Source organism: Cucumis melo, chromosome 5 (assembly GCF_025177605.1).
Source record: "Cucumis melo cultivar AY chromosome 5, USDA_Cmelo_AY_1.0, whole genome shotgun sequence".
NCBI classification, from domain to species: domain Eukaryota; kingdom Viridiplantae; phylum Streptophyta; class Magnoliopsida; order Cucurbitales; family Cucurbitaceae; genus Cucumis; species Cucumis melo.
Window position 1 is genome coordinate 24040847 of NC_066861.1, and position 16713 is coordinate 24057559.

Here is a 16713-nt window from a genome sequence, read left to right on the forward strand (position 1 = left end):
AATTTGTCATTTCTACTGCTACCGTTAATGTTTGATATTAAATGATAACGATAAAATAAAATTTACAGATTGATAATTCTAAGTAAATATGATCCATTATGATTATGAACGAAATTTTATTACGACTACACAAATTTTCATTATAAATAAATAAACATGAGCTAAATTCAAATCCAAAAACATTGAAAATGAAGATGAATAAGTACATTCTAATTTTTCATATTTATGTTTTGATAACAATAATCACACTTTAGAGGCTCATTAGATAGTTTTAAAAGAATTTAGATATTTAGTAATTACAATATTAAAAGTTTGATTCATTATATGCTTTTTGAAGGCATGATCCACTACATTCACCCTTGAACACAAAATTTATTATTTATTATAAAATTCTTTATTTAAAAGGAAAAGTCAAATAAAACTTTTAAGAAAATAAATTGGAAAACAAATGGTTGGTATTCATTGTTCAATAATATTCAACCCATTATCTATCATTGTCACATTGGATGACAAAGAAAGTTAGTTGGTGGAGTTGGGAATTACATTTTTTTTAATACAATCACAACTTTATGAGTAGGAAAAACACTTGAACTTTACGAAGGAATATTTGTTTTCAATGTAACTTATAGATTAATTTAAATTTTACATTATGGTGGATATGAAATAAAGGTTGTCCTCATATTGAGCACGATTCTCTAATTAGTTTTTATATTTTTTTAAAAAAAAGAACGAACCAATTCTCTCTCTCTCAATTAAACAAATATTTTCGTATCTACATAAAATTTTATGGGTTTAGTAAAAGATAGAATCAGAAAGTGCATTTATATGCATTGATATTGGACTTGGTTACAAAATTTAAGTTTTATTTGGGTTATAACTATTAAAGTTTCTTTCACTGTCAAATTAAATTGTCATTGATAATGACGATACAATGTCAAAATTTTGAAAAACTACATGAATAGAAACATTTAATTTCAAAACGAAGCATTTAAGAATGTTGACAATTTTTTTTCTTAAATGAGATAGGACTATTGTCCAAGAAGATTATTAATATCTAATGGAAGAAACATAACGGTGATAGAACTTTTTTTTTTTTTTTTCACTAAACTAATTAAGAAACATGTCAAAATTTCGGCATTCTAAAGTCAAGTGATTAAACGCACATCTTCGATTGAGAGGCCAACAAACTTATGATCGGCCATCCAAAACCAAACCCCAAGTGAGATTTTGGAGAAGCATTCTCAGACAACAAAATTAAAAACTCAAAGAATATTTGCATCCACAACTAATTCCAAAAAACTTTTATGAGGTTTATTAGGTGCAAATGACATGGACCACATACAAAAAGTAAAGCATTAAGCATCACTATTCGTACCTAAAATGATTGAAACATCCATTCAACAAAAATAAAACATTAAGCTTCTCTAGTTTGCTCTGTTTTGTGTGTGGGGAGTCACTATCTTCATAGAAAGGAAACAGTTGAAATCAGCCTCAGTCAAAATTGCATTCTTATAAGCTCAAAAATTTCTATTTGTTTAATATTCATACATGGCTAAGTAGGGAAAGCTCACAACATGATCAGATCAGTCAATCACTTGCCATTCATCCAACTTTTGGCCTAATTTTGGAATACAAACACCCTATAGAAATCTCCTTTATGAAAAAAATCTAAAGAGTGGCTTACCGGAAACAAGCATATATTGGAAGGGTTCGTGTTTTTAGCCTCGAATGTCCTCTTTCATGCAATCGCATAATGCAAATTCCACCGTCTTGAGACCAGCGTGACATGAAGTCAGACATGAGGAAACTATCTTCCTTTGTAGATCTTTGTACTCCAATGCTAATTTTACATCCCATTCTGTACTTGTCCTGCAAAAGACCAAAACATTCAAGTTTATTCCATGGAAAAGAGTTGCTTCAATGAAGTTGCATTTACACTTCATTACCTGCTTTCATCCTCATCCTCATCCTCATCCTCAAATTTTTCCATCATTCCAGAAAAGATCAAGAGGAGTTCACTGAGGACATCTATTTCACCTTCCAAGCTTCCCTGAAGCTACGGATTTAAGATAAAAAAAGTAATAATAACCAATGTAAACAAAGTCTAAATCCTATAAATTGAAAGCCTGTATTATATTACAAGACTTCATTTTAGTCAAATTTCAAAACAATAGTTTTCAAAATTTAGCTTGGTTTTTCAAAACATTGGTAAAAAGTAACTATTGAAAGCAATAAACACGAAACCGGTTTACGTGGAAACCGAGAACCGGGAGAAAAACCACGATGTTTTTAGTTTTATTATTTTCTGATATGAATAAAATAGGTACAAATGGAGAGAATAAATAGAGTACAATAGGAGTAAGAAAGAAAAATATCTAGGAAATATTTAGGAAATAAAATCTTATATATTATTCTTTCCAAAAATAATTCTAACACTTCCCCTCAAGTAGGGACGTAAATATCAATGAGACCCAACTTGCTAACACAAAAGTCGAAGTTTGGTTTGAGAAGCCCCTTGGTGAGGACATCAGCAACCTGTTGGCTTGAAGGGATGTACGGAATGTATATGCTCCCACTGTCAAGTCTTTCTTTGATGAAATGCCGATCAATCTCAACATGTTTAGTTCTATCATGCTGAACTGGGTTGTTAGCAATACTAATAGCAACTTTATTATCACAAAAAAGCTTCAATGGAGTCTCACATTCCTGATGAAAAGATCAGACAGGACTTTCTGGAGCTAAATTTCCTCACATATTCCCAAACTCATAGTTCTGTATTCAGCCTCAGCACTGCTTCTGGACACAACATTTTGTTTCTTACTCCTCCAAGTTATAAGATTACCCCAAGCAAAGGTACAATAATCGGAGGTAGACTTTCTGTCAACAACAGATCTTGCCCAATCCAAGTCAGTATATGCCTCAATGGTCTTTTTGTCTGTCTTTCTAAACATCAACCCTTTGCCAAGTGTCGTTTTTAAGTATCTCATAATTCTTTTGACAGCTTCCATGTGTTCCTCATAGGGAGCTTGCATAAACTGGCTGACAGCACTAACAGCAAAGGAAATATCGGACGAATATGAGATAAGTAAATCAATTTACCCACAAGGCGCTGATATTGTTCCTTATCAACTGAAACTTGATCATCAGAGTTTCCTAGTTTACAGTTGAATTCAATAGGAGTGTCAGCGGGACGACATCCCAACATACCTGTCTCGATTAGCAGATCAAGAGTGTATTTTCTCTGAGACACGGAGATACCTTCTTTAGATCTGGCCACCTCCATTCCAAGGAAATATTTCAGATTTTCCAAATTCTTGATTTCAAATTCATTACCCATTCTCTGCTTAAGTTGACTAATTTCTGCCTGATTATCTCCAGACAAAACGATGTCATCCACATAAACTATCAGAACTGCAATCTTCACTGTCTCGAAAACTTTTGTAAATAAAGTGTGATCAGAGTGTCCCTGACTGTATCCTTGGGACTTGACAAAAGTAGTAAATCTGTCAAACCATGCTCTGGGTGACTGTTTCAGGCCATATAAGGATTTCTGGAGTTCACAAATCTGTTGACCAAACTGGGCTTCAAAACCAGGCGGAGGGCTCATGTAGACCTCCTCTACTAGATCTCCATTCAGAAAAGCATTTTTAACATCTAGCTGATATAGAGGCCAATCTTTGTTTACAGCAACAGAAAGGACCCTGACAGTATTCAACTTAGCAACCGGAGAAAAAGTTTCTGAATAATCAACACCATAGGTCTGAGTAAATCCTTTTGCAACTAACCTTGCCTTGTGTCTGTCAAGAGTTCCATCTGCTTTGTATTTGAGAGTGAGCACCCATTTGCATCCCACGAGCTTGTGTCCCTTGGGTAGGGCACAGATCTCCCAAGTGTTATTCTTTTCAAAAGCTTTCATCTCTTCCATAACAGCATTCTTCCATTCAGGGCACTCTAAAGCAATATAAATATTTTTCGGTATTGTGGTAGAGTCAAGGCTGGCAGTAAAAGCTCTGAACTGTGGTGATAGATTCTCGTATGACACATAATTAGATATAGAGTGCTTTATACAAGACCTAGTACCTTTTCTTAGTGCAATAGGAAGATCAAGAGAAGGATCATACTCATCACGTTTCCTTATATGGCCCTGTTCAGCTTCATCGTTACTGGTTTCTATTCTAACCTCAGTCTCATCACCATGGTTCTTTTCTTCCATATTTTCAAGAACAGCAGCATCAGACCTGTCATTCTCACTCATCGTATTATTAACAAGGTTCTGTAGAGTTTTCCATACCTTGGTCTCAAGGAAGTTCGAAGTCATGGACTGGAGCCGACGGTTGATTAGTAGGGGACCCGACTTCCTTTCTGAGATTCCTCCTGTAGTATGTTTTCCAAGGAACTTGGTTTGTAGGTAGGATTATAGGGTGAGGATCAATGTCAGACACAGTACTAAGAGTAGGTTCGATAAATTCAAAGGTGATGTTAGACTCTTTACTCACACTCTTCTCCTGAAGATGGCTAACGGGAAAATAGGGTCGATCCTCACAGAAAGTAACATTCATAGTGACAAAGTATTTCCTGGACGGCGGGTGAAAACATTTATAACCACGTTGGTGAGGGGGATACCCAACAAACACACAAGCCTGAGTCCGATGGGTAAATTTGGTCCGATTAGAGCCAAAACTATGGACATAAGCGGTACACCCAAACACACGAAGAGGAACCTCTGAAACGAGACGAGTAGAGGGGTAGGACTCCTTAAGGCATTCCAAGGGAGTTTAAAGGTGGAGGATACGAGAAGACATTCTATTGATTAAATGAGCTACTGTAAGAATAGCATCTCCCCACAGGTATGAAGGAAGAGAAGTGCAAAGCATAAGGGAACGGGCTACTTTCAGAAGGTGACGATTTTTTCGCTCGGCCACTCCATTTTGTTGAGGAGTGTAGTCGCACGAGTTTTGGTGAACAATATCCTTAGAGGCTAGAAATTCACTAAGGTTATGGTTTTGGAATTCCCGACCGTTGTCACTCCGAAGAATAGCAATTTTTTTATGGAATTGTGTTTCAATGGTGTGATAGAAGTTTTGGAAAATAGCAGAAACCTCAAATTTATCGGTGATAAGGTAGACCCAGGTAAGACGGGTATGATCATCAATGAAGGTTACAAACCACCTTTTCCCAGATAAGGTGGTGACCTTGGAGGGACCCCAAACGTCACTATGGATAAGGGTAAATGGTTATGTGGGTTTATATGGTTGTGAGGGAAAAGAAACACGATGTTGTTTTGCCCGAATGCACACATCACAAGATAACGTGGAGACATCTATTTTTTAAGAAAGAGATGAGGAAACAAATATTTCATATACGTAAAGTTCAGGTGACCTAACCGAAAATGCCACAACATAAAGTCATATTCAGATGTGCTACAATAGGAAGACAGTAAACTAGTCGTAGAGATACTACTACCGGAGGTATCATCATTAAGAATGTAAAGTCCCCTGTTATGCAGGGTAGTGCCAATCGTCCTCCCTGAATTCAAGTTCTGAAAGCAAACAGACTCAGGTAAGAAAGTAGTTTTACAGTGCAGCTCACGGGTGATCTTACTGATAGATAACAGATTATAAGAAAGCTTAGGCACATGCAAAACATATTATGGAGGGAGAAACCGTCAAAGAGAACTATTTGTCATTTTTTAGCAATCGGAGCCAAAGAGCCATCGGCTATCTGGATTTCCTCATTATCGGCACAGGGGGTATAAGTGACAATGCTCCGAGAGAGAAACCTGTCAAGTGATTTGTGGCCCTTCAGTCTAAAATCCAGGGATTCGTCCCATCAACACTAATAAGGCCAAAAGACTGAGACATACCTGATTGAGCAATGACGCTTAGAGTAGGAGAGTTGGTCTGACTAGCAGTAGGGCAAATGGGCTGAGAGGTGCTAGCAGTCTCCCTAACATCGGTACGCCCTAAGTTCTGTTGGGGGCCGACCGTGGAGTTTCCAACACCGATCCTTGGTATGCCGTTGTTTCTTGCAGTGCTCACAAACGAGAATTGGTTTCTCATTATCATGGGTCAAGGATTGAGCACTAAAGGCAACAGAGTTAGTTATATAATTTGAAGGCACGTTAGGAAGCGAAATTACCGGGTTCTTGGAATACATCGGTAGATCAGTCTGTGCCAAGGATGTACTAACTTCAAAGACAATTCTCCTATAGGTATGATTAATCCCGAGACCATGAACATATGGCTGTCCATAACCGGAGGGTGCCGATGGCTCGCCCACTTCAATCCACAATCTGTTATGGTGTTGGTCAGCCCCGTTCCTATAGCAGAAAGGTTGCAGTAAAGGGTCAACGGACAGATTTGCACTGCTGTACAGATTTGACAGTTTTGAAGGTTGCTGTCCGGCGGCGATGGGCAGCGCTTGCGGCGGCGGATGACTGGAAGGGTGAGATGGTTGGACAGGCGACGACGCGTAGAAGCGGATGGGATGGGCGATGAGATTAACGGCCGACGGCGCATGGGCCCACGCGCCCGACAGAGGCGGCACGTGAATTGGTTCCTGGCCGAAAAGTTGCACGAACGGCAGCGGGGGTTGGCCCATTGGATAGATTGGCGGCATCTGAATTCGGTGGAGTAGTTTTTCCATGGTGGTGTCCACGGCGGCTGCTGTTTTGGTCTGGGTGATTCCTAAAATTTCTAGGGTTTCGTTGTTGCTTCGCTCTGATACCATATTGAAAGCAATAAACACGAAACCGGTTTACGTGGGAACCCGTGGGAACCCGAGAACCGGGAGAAAAACCACGATGTTTTTAGTTCTATTACTTTCTGATATGAATACAATTGGTACAAAGGGAGAGAATAAATAAAGTACAATAGGAGTAAGAAGAAAATATCTAGGAAATATTTAGGAAATAAAATCTTATATATTATTCTTTCCAAAAATAATTCTAACAGTAACTAATAATATAAAGAAACTTGTTAAGTTATTGGTGATATAAACTTAATTTTCAAAAACCAAATGGTTACGAATCTGATGACTTATTACAAGCATCGAGTAAATTTACCCATTGAAGTAACAAATTGAGAAATAAACAAAACAGGATTAAAAAAAAAAAAGACAGCAGTCAGGCCCAAAATACTTGCAAATATTCAATGTAAAATAATTTGCAAATATAACAAGATTTATATCTAGCTCTTGGAGTCTATTAGTGATAGACTAGGTCACTAATAGGAGTCTATCAACGATAAAGTCTATCACCTAGGTTTTATTATATTAGCAATTCTTTAAAAATGTTGCTATACACTTATTATCCCTAAAGTGTTGTCAAACGCAATTACCCAGAGAAAAATTACCTTACAGTTGGTGTGTAATCCAGGGAACAGAGCTTTCCGAAAACACTCTAAGAACGGTGAGGGCAGACCATAATGGAATATGCCTTGGTTCTTCGACAACCAAGTGCCCCTCACCATATGAGTATTCCAGTCTGACGTGACGTTATTGTTATCCTCCTCACTGAAGTCAATGTCTGCACTCACAAATAAACAATGATAATATTAATATAAGAAAGATAAGCATTAAAAGGAAGAACTATTCAAATGTATAATGGACAGAACTAGAAATTACCTAATGGAATGACATCATCTACGTTGTCCCCTTCAGGTAAAAAGCCATAGAAAGTAACTAAATGGGACCCAGAGTAATTCCCATAACTAAGGTAACACTCTTCTCCTGCACGGCATGGTCTTGATAGACGAAATTTCAAGGAATTTGTATCTGAATCAACTTTTCCATAGTGCAGTATGTGCGGATGCAACTGTCCCAAAGAAACATCAAACAAACAAACAAGAAACGTGACACAACTCAGAAATGAGAGAAAAAATCAGAGTGGTATCCAAGTTTAATGGGCAAAAATTCATCGAAGAAAACGAAGCTATGGACAGTAAAAAAATTGCAAGCTATAAGCAGTTAAGTAACTGCGGTAAAAAAGTACAAACACGAGGAAATCAATCTGGGGTAAGAAGTTAAAGATAAACTTGTTCGGGTAAATTGAACTACATTTCGTACAATTTTCACAATTAAAATCACTCCCCAAGTCCCCAATCAATGAGGAGAAAATGACGTATGGGATATGAGAAGCAAGAATCACACATACCGAGTGGTTGAGAAAACCTGCAATTGGAACCAAGCAAGTCCTGACATGTCCATCAGGGAACATGATTTTCAAGCTATTTGAATACCAAAGTTCACAAGCCCATAAGAACTCCTCCCATGAGTAGAATTCCTTAGGGAAGATAGCAGGATGGTCGTTACATAAAGCAGGAAATAACTCATTGTATTGTTTGCGCAAGTGCTGCAAAGAAGTTAATATTACGTATAAATCAAAGCAGCATATTGAATTATGATATCCAAAAGTCAGTAGACCATCAAAGTGAAATAGAAAAACATTGGACAAACGTGCTACCAGACGAGAAATGATTTTATCTTTTCACTTTATTTCTATAGATGCATTTATCCAGACTTCCATGAACCTCAGCAAATATGAGGAAAATGTAGTGAGATTACTTTCCAACTACGTAATGAATAGAAACTATAATTTGCCACTAGAGGGTGTTTTAACAAATAAATAATGACCGAGAATGTTTGTTAGAACTTAACCTCTTTTGCTTGCATTAGCTCATCAAAAAGTAGGGTTCCAACCAAAGTTGCCATTGCGCCAATTCCAAAACTTAACCCTGCAAACTTTTTTTAAAATATTAGACTACAAAAAATAATAATAATAATAATAATTATTTCATACACATTTCAAAACAAATTTAGGTTTAGGTGACTTAAAAAACTATTTGTCATTTTTCCATTTTAGTGTTCAGAAGTTAAGACTGTAGAAATGATAAAGTTAGTTACAAAGGAAGGGCTAGAACATGTGAGACAGAGTATGCACCTTAATCACTATTACAAACAACCTCGCATGATGGAACTCTTTTTTAGGTTAAATCTCCTACAACTCTCTTCCTTTGTATCTGAGCTATTGTTCATTCCAATATCATTATCTGTCTTGGGGTTGATCTCAATATCCATTATTTTCCAACTCTGCTTCACTACTTGTAGAGTCTCACCTGAATTTTCCTTACACTCCTATTCCCTGGTTTCCTGAAAAGTTAAATAGAAAATTGGAAAAAAATTTTATTCAATCATAAAGCTCTTTTTCCTTCATTAAGAACTAACCATTAATGTTTGAGGGTGCGAGACAGAGCTAGCCTTTCTTCCCTTCCCAAAAAATTCTGTATTTACATATCCCACAAAGCTGATAAATAACATCTCCTATACAGAAAAGGAAGGTAATAATGTCTTCTTACGGATGCACTATGCTCCTCCAGAGAAGTCCAGAAACAGGCACCACTCTATTCTCTTCCTCTTACATTGAGAAATTTACAAATCTCCTCCTAGTCATCAGAATATTTAAGCTTCCTCTACTCCCAATGTTAATTGGAGCAAAGCCGAGCTACTTTGCAGACGTTAGTAAGTCCATCACTCAATCTGCTGCAACCTTTAATCAAGTTAGAATCTTAAAGGGTCGAAATGCCTCTTCACCAAAGGAGAATACCAAACTCTCATTTTTTACATGTCTTTATTCAAAATGCTCGAAAAGATTTCCAAGTCCCATTAAGAAAATGTTTTTATTTTCCAACGCCCCTCATTTGGTTACTTGGTACAAGATTTCATGTGCCATCTCTAAGGGTGATGTTCACCTTGGGAATTTGCAGGGAAAAAACGATCAGTTTCTCATAGCCAGATGAGGTCCCATTTGGAGCAAATTTATTAGTGACAACTGAAGTCCCACTCGTCTTGATTGGTGGCCCAATGACAATTCCTTCAGTCACTTCAAGGTATTTGGGGAGACATTTCAAAGCCAAAGTTCCTCATCTTTTCCATTGGCCCCTTCAAGATTGGAAAATGATTTTTGGAATAAATTTTGGAAAGATTCACCAGCCTTAAGATTCATCTTCCAAAAACGAATGACAGAACCAATCCTCTGGGATAGAAACACAAGCTTCTGCAACCTATCATCGATGAGATATTTAATGATGACGAGTATGGAGATTGGTTTTTCCTGATCAGCAACAATGAGGGCTTAAGCCTCTTGACCCAACAAGCTCCTTACCATGTAGACTCTCCACCACTTTTTGGCCACCAAAAACATCCATCATGATAGTATCACAGCTTTCTGGAAAGGAAAATTTCCCAAAAAGGTAAACTTCCAACGGGAGGTGGCATGAGAAATACTTGATACTATGGCGAAAGGAAATCAAAATCTCTGTGGTTGAACTTGACTATAAGCTCCCTTTGAACCACTTGGCTTGAGAGGAATAGTAAAACTTTCAATTGAAGGGAGAGGTACTACACTTATTGACCTTATTTTAAACATAGCAGTCACTTGATTGAAGCTAAGGTTATTTTTCTTTTGTAATCACTCTTTGTGATATTTGTTCTCTAATTGCAAGGGATTTTTACAACCCCACTACCCTTTTTAAACCTTGTTACATCAATGAAATTTTGTTTCCATCTCAAAGAAAAGAAGGTGCCAAGTTATTTCCTTATTCATACATAAAGGTCAAAACCAATTTATACACAGGCATGCCGTATGGCAATAGACATAAAAAGACCATCGGTGCTAACTGCTAAGTTGCTAACTGAAAAAACTACAAAAAGGAAAATCAATCATCTGACAAGTGTACACCCAAATCTCATGCTGAACACAATGAAGATACAAAACTCAGTGAGAACAGTCTAAAGGTAATGGTAATACCAGTATTAAATGCTTCTGGTAGTGTATCAAAGTAGACCCTGAATTTGGAATCGACAATGTGCTTCTCCTTCATACTCCATAACAACATCATTGTCTCAGGTAGCATGCCTTCAACCTTTGATAATATGGGATACTGAAATTGAAGCATAAAGTCATTATGGCTCTATCTTCTCTTTGTCATCATTCATTACAAACTCCTCTATCGCTACATTAATGCTACAAATTCAAAATATAAAAATATTAATAATAATAATACTGAAACCTCTACTATGGCCATTCACTTCAAATAGCAATTCTAACTACCATAGTCCGATACTCAACATCTCAATCACATATCCAAAGACCATCCAAAGACAAGTGGGGTGAGAAATAATGTCTTCTAATGAAATGGTCTATCAGGAAATGTACCTCATCTATAGGCCTTAGGCCAGGCTCTATCTCACCAGCCTCTCCAAAGAAATTAACTAGCAGTTGCATCAACGAAAAGCAACTTGAATACAACTGTGCATGGTTGGTTATATGAAATTTTTTTTGCACAAAATAGGTGCAACTTCAACCAGATCACTTAAAGTCTAAAATTATTGTAATCAATAGTTAAAGCATGAATGATTAGAGGAAAACGCAGTCAATGCACTTCAACTGATGGAGAGAAAAGTTCTCTCCTTAGCAATATTTTGAAAATGTAAAATCCCTAAAAAAATTTTAAACCAATTTTAACTCTAGATATAAGCATACTTACACAAGCAACAGAACATTGTTAAAGATGAGATAGGAAACTGAAATATAGCATCTGTGCGGTGAGAATTGAATTCATTAGACATAAAGGCCAGGATTAATTTTGAATTTTGATCCTATTTTTTGGTCAGGAAAGTTCTAAACTACTCAAAATTTAAGATTAGCAACTACAACAGCTTCTTAGCAATGAACTTACCATGGTGCTTTTCTGCACAAGTTCCTCAGAAATAATAATAGCCAGAGGGATCTCCAATACAGTGTCACCAACGTCTAAATCTTCTTTGGCTATGGTTCCTCGACCAGCACCTTCAACATCTATATGAAGAATAAAGCATGCAAATTACAATTGTTTGGTATTGTGAAACTTCGGTGCACCTCCAACGTCACCAACTTATAATTACACAATAATTCGAAATCAAATCAAGCATCAACAGATGTGGATTATACGAATATTGCCAAGAAACTGTAATGGTGAAGACTTACAAGCTACCTTCAAGCTTGTTCTAACACCACTGCTCTCACCCCACTGTAACAAACAGTTTTCTTTCTCACAGCTGTTTTCCAAAGTTTTAGCGTCCATGCTGTGTACATTTCCATACTCATGGATCATATGAATAACTGCCTTGCGTAATTCTTGCAGGACACTGAATTGGGCAGGAGTACAACTAGAGAGAGAGGAGTCAAGAAGAGAAATTATTGTATCGAAGGCCTCCACTTCATTCCTGGGGCTGTAGAAATCTACTGGTGTACCTTCGTTATTTTCTCCAAAATACATTTCAAGCTGCACCTCAATTGTTACAGTAGCCATCAATTACTATTTAGTATTCATCAATACATATATTAGATGAATTTCATACTCAAATACAAGTAAATACTTGTTTACCTTCACAGACATAAAAAATAGAAAATAAATAAATAAATAAAACACTAGAATGCACAAATGAATCTTAGTTGGGTATTCTTGCATAGCAGTAATTTAGATATTTCTGGACACAGACAAGAAAACATTGACCTAGAGAAACTCCTCAGGTTACCTCATTTAACTGAAGAATTCTTGCTATTTGTACCAACTCTTTCAGTACAGTATCTACTTCCTCAGGATACATAGAGCACTTCAAGAAAATGAGATTCTCAGACATGAAACCCTGTCTTTCTAATAATTTCTGCAGAAAAAAGTAAGAAATGATAAGGAATAGTAAATCAACCGTACAATAGAGTATTATACAGTGTCCAACTGTCCACCAAACTAAATGGTGTCCAACAGATCAAACATGCATTCTCAAATATATGTAATGAGATAAAAGATGTACCTACACCTAGTTCGATTGCATAGATTAAACTTCCTACGTTGATTGTTGATTGTATTTCTGTTAGAAAATATAAATGGCAATAGAAAACCATAAGGGACATTTCCTTGCACTTCCTTTATGCGGGAACACTTTCTGGATGGTTTGACATCTCCAAGCCTTATAACCCAATTTGTGATATCAAAACAGGATACTAGAATATTCAATTAGCAAAAAAGGTTCTTTAGGCTTTCAAAGTTATTCAATTTCTTGGGAAATCTAGATCGAAAAGATTAAATGCAAATAAATAATAGGGGTCCATCATAGAGAACTCACTTGAATGTCAGCATGGGTTTTTAGTTAGTTGAGGTCCAAGGCAACTTTTCATTGAGAAAAATGAAAGAACATACAGGCATCCAAAAATATAAGCACACTAAAGGAAGGACCTCCAGTCCCTTAGTTAGAGAACTCACTTGAATGTCAGAATAGTCAATTAATAAATATGGACAAGTTCGTAAACTTTTATTCTTAATTCTTGTCTTAATTATGTTTAATCTTTGATGTAAAGGTTCGCATATTGAGGTTGGACTCCTGATCCAACGTTTTTTACACATGAAACTTCTTTTATGGATGTCCTAGCTTTTCGCTAAACAATAATATTAATACTGCAACTAGCAAGGGTTTTTCATTAAAACCACATGTTTCTAGTTTCTTCTTTGTTATTGCTTGACTTGTGAGCATAATTCTAATCATCTTCATTCTTCACATGAATGTGTCAATCTAATCATTAATTATCAATCAAAAAGTTTGAAAGTCGATGAATGCAGAAAAAAGATGAACTAAAATTTTCTGTCAAGGTATTGAGTTCCTAATTGTGTACTCCTTGTTCATTCAGACTTTGCTTGTAACTTCCCCTCACTTTCTGCACTCTCCTGATCAAGATAGCAGTGTAAACAAACAAAATCTGGCAATTCATATTTCACCTTCTTTTTGTCGAAAAGATGGTCATTTCGATCCAATGCAAGAAGTATAAAGCAACCGTCATCATCCCTTACTTCATCAGATGAGAAAGTCTGCAACACACAAGCAAATGCAACAAACAGTTTATATCTAATCACTTGTTCTTTAGAATAGAGATACATCAACTGCTTGACTAAGCTCTATTGAACTGATTAATTTATAAAATCATAGAAATATGTGAATAGAGTTCCATGACTTTGCAAGATTTTACCACTCCGATTCTTTGGTAAAAAACATAAAAATGGCCAAGAAACCAACCCATAACAATTTAACATTCAATCCCTTCTCAAACTCCGAAATGAGAAACGACAATCAGAAAGAAGCAAAGGTAAGGGACAAAAATACTACAAAGAACTGAAATCAAGACGAACCCATTTAACCAACCAAGAGAAATTTTCATTTCCAAGATGCCCCAAGAACCCAACGTTCCCGCACTACATAACAAAGCTATCAAAACCCCACCAATTAAAGAAGTAACTATAACAGAAGAAATCGCCCAAGAATCCAAACAAACAAAAACTGGAGTAAGGTTGAGAAACACTTTCTCCTGTACGGTTGAAATGAAAACATTGAAAAAAGAAAAGGGCATAAGAAAGAAAGAAAGATCAGCAGCGACAGAGTTGCCCCGAAGAGCATGGGGAAGTAAAATGAAAAAGTAAATTGCAAGAAAAGAGAATGAAATGGATAGATTTAGAGCAGTAGGAGGGTGGGTTTATTCACCTGATTGTCAGTCTCCATTGAAACGCAGCAGAATGAAGAAGGAAGTAAGGAAGAGAGTGGAATTTGAGCGGCAGAATTGGTAGAAGAAACTTATTTAAAGCTCTACGCATTTCAAATTCATGGGAAATTTTGTAGATTTTAATTTCACTCATACAAAAAGCACTTAATCTTTGGGAAATTGCAAAAAAATGGGTTAAAAAAAGAGGTTTAAATGAATTTTGGGACCAGTTATCAAAAGAAAGACTTTTAGAACAATTTTGGTGTGAATGGACAAAAATGCCCTTCTTTTCCTTTCTCTCTTCCACGTTTGCTTTCCCTTCTCTCCACGATCGATTCCTTCTCTTTCGCGTATAGTTCCCTTTCCCTTCTCTTTTCTTTCGCGTAGAACACCTGAACCTACTCCGCCCATCGCCGCTTGCCCTTCGTCGGTCGTTGTCCAGTGCATTTCGTCGCTCCTCTTCGAACCATTCAATCAACTTCGAGCGTTTTCTCTTATTTGGGTGAGTTTCATGTCTAACTGATTTTCAATTTATCTGCTGTAAGTAAATGTTTGGTTGGGGTATTTGGTGCTATTTTCATCCGTAATTGTCTGGTTTTTGGAATTGGACTTATTTGCCGTAAATTAGTATATTCAAAGTTTGGTTTTAGGTTCTTAGAAAGTTCAATGGGTAGTGAAAAATGAATTGAACTAGAGGATGTGGATTTAGTTGGATCAAATAGAGGAGAAGTAAGCAATAGGAATAGAAGGAATGAAGGTTTTTTTTTTTTATCTCGCACGTATCTCGCACGTTCCAAACTTTCACTATTTATTTCAAAATCAACTTGGTACACCTCCTAATCCATTTAGAGCTATTCTTTGCATGTTTAGTAACTCTCTTAGGCCCTCATGCTTTATCTCGCACGTATCTCGCATACATCTCGCACGTATCTCGCACGTTTCAAACTTTCACTATTTATTTGAAAATCAAATTAGTACACCTCCTAATCCATTTAGAGCTATTCTTTGCATGTTTAGTAACTCTCTTAGGCCCTCATGCTTTATCTCGCACGTATCTCGCACATTTCAAACTTTCACTATTTATTTGAAAATCAATTGGTACACCTCCTAATCCATTTAGAGCTATTCTTTGCATGTTTAGTAACTCTCTTAGGCCCTCATGCTTTATCTCGCACGTATCTCACACACATCTCACACGTATCTCGCACGTTCCAAACTTTCACTATTTATTTAAAAATCAAATTGGTACACCTCCTAATCCATTTAGAGCTATTCTTTGCATGTTTAGTAACTATCTTAGGCCCGCACACATCTTGCAGTTATTTTTGTTATTTCTTTACATCTTGCACGCATCTTGTAGGTTCTTAAGTTCAAATCAATTTTTGAAGATACAAAACTACTTAAGGTAGTTTAAGGATGGCACATGTTCGGATTTTAGTGCGTCAAGGTGGTGCATGAGATGAGGGACGAAGAAAATATGAAGGAGGATTGTTAAAAGGCATTGTTTTCAGTAAAGAAATAACGCACAAAGATTTACAGTATGAATTATATGACCTTGCAGAAGTTGACCCTACAAAGTTCGACATAAAGATAAGATGTATATATGAGATCAAAGGGGAAAATGAAGCTCCTCCATTTGAGTTAAGCAATGACCGTGATTTGAAGTTTTATATTCTTAGTGAAAATCCATTGGAGGTCCCCCTATACCTATCATTTGAACCTACAAGCAACCGAAGCATGAAAGTGTTAAACAAAGATTACAATTCAGTATCTGGAAGCAACCAAGTTCAAAATTTAAACCCTCATCCTCCAATTGGAATGGATACATTAGATGAGAATGAAGTTGATATTGGTGAAGTTCATGTTGGCTTGTGTGATAACATGATAGAGACCAATTCGGCTATATGGGAATCATATGAGTCATATCATTCAAAAGATGATACTTTTACATGGGAGTCAGTTGAGATGTACAATGAATTGTTTGACATCTCAGAACAAAGAGATGCTCCTACAAAAGATTGCAAAGGAAAAGGTATGACTACAGCTCCTCTAGTCGGAAGTTGAAGACAAAAGGAAGTGACTGGTTCGAAGAAAGCTCTACAAGTGAAGAGTTGGATGTAGGACAAATCTTTTTTTGCAAGAGAGATTTG

General features: G+C 36.6%; 1 protein-coding gene across 2 annotated transcripts; it reads right to left on the minus strand.

Moving 5' to 3' along the window:
* Nucleotides 1-1479: 1479 nt before the first annotated feature.
* LOC103492948 (uncharacterized) lies at nt 1480-14713 on the minus strand. Of its 2 annotated transcripts, none has more exons than XM_008453547.3 (12): nt 14566-14713; nt 13809-13898; nt 12574-12702; nt 12023-12320; nt 11736-11854; nt 10805-10937; nt 8656-8732; nt 8153-8350; nt 7624-7813; nt 7353-7525; nt 1947-2050; nt 1480-1869 (listed from the first exon to the last, which is right to left on the minus strand). In XM_008453547.3, exons 1-12 carry the CDS (start codon nt 14581-14583, stop codon nt 1719-1721), a joined length of 1680 nt encoding a protein of 559 aa, XP_008451769.1. In that variant the 5' UTR covers nt 14584-14713; the 3' UTR covers nt 1480-1718. The 2 variants fall into 2 exon arrangements, with proteins under 2 accessions (XP_008451769.1, XP_008451761.1); XM_008453539.3 differs by having other exon boundaries at nt 1947-2056.
* Between the last annotated feature and the right edge of the window lie 2000 nt (nt 14714-16713).

Bases quoted from the DNA above. Each gene is read 5' to 3' on its own strand.
- LOC103492948 (XM_008453539.3), bottom strand. The intron at 7,526-7,623 runs GTAATTTCTAGT...TTGTGAGTGCAG, and splicing joins AGATGATGTCATTCCATTAG to ACATTGACTTCAGTGAGGAG. The intron at 1,870-1,946 runs GTAATGAAGTGT...GGTCTTTTGCAG, and splicing joins GAGGATGAGGATGAAAGCAG to GACAAGTACAGAATGGGATG.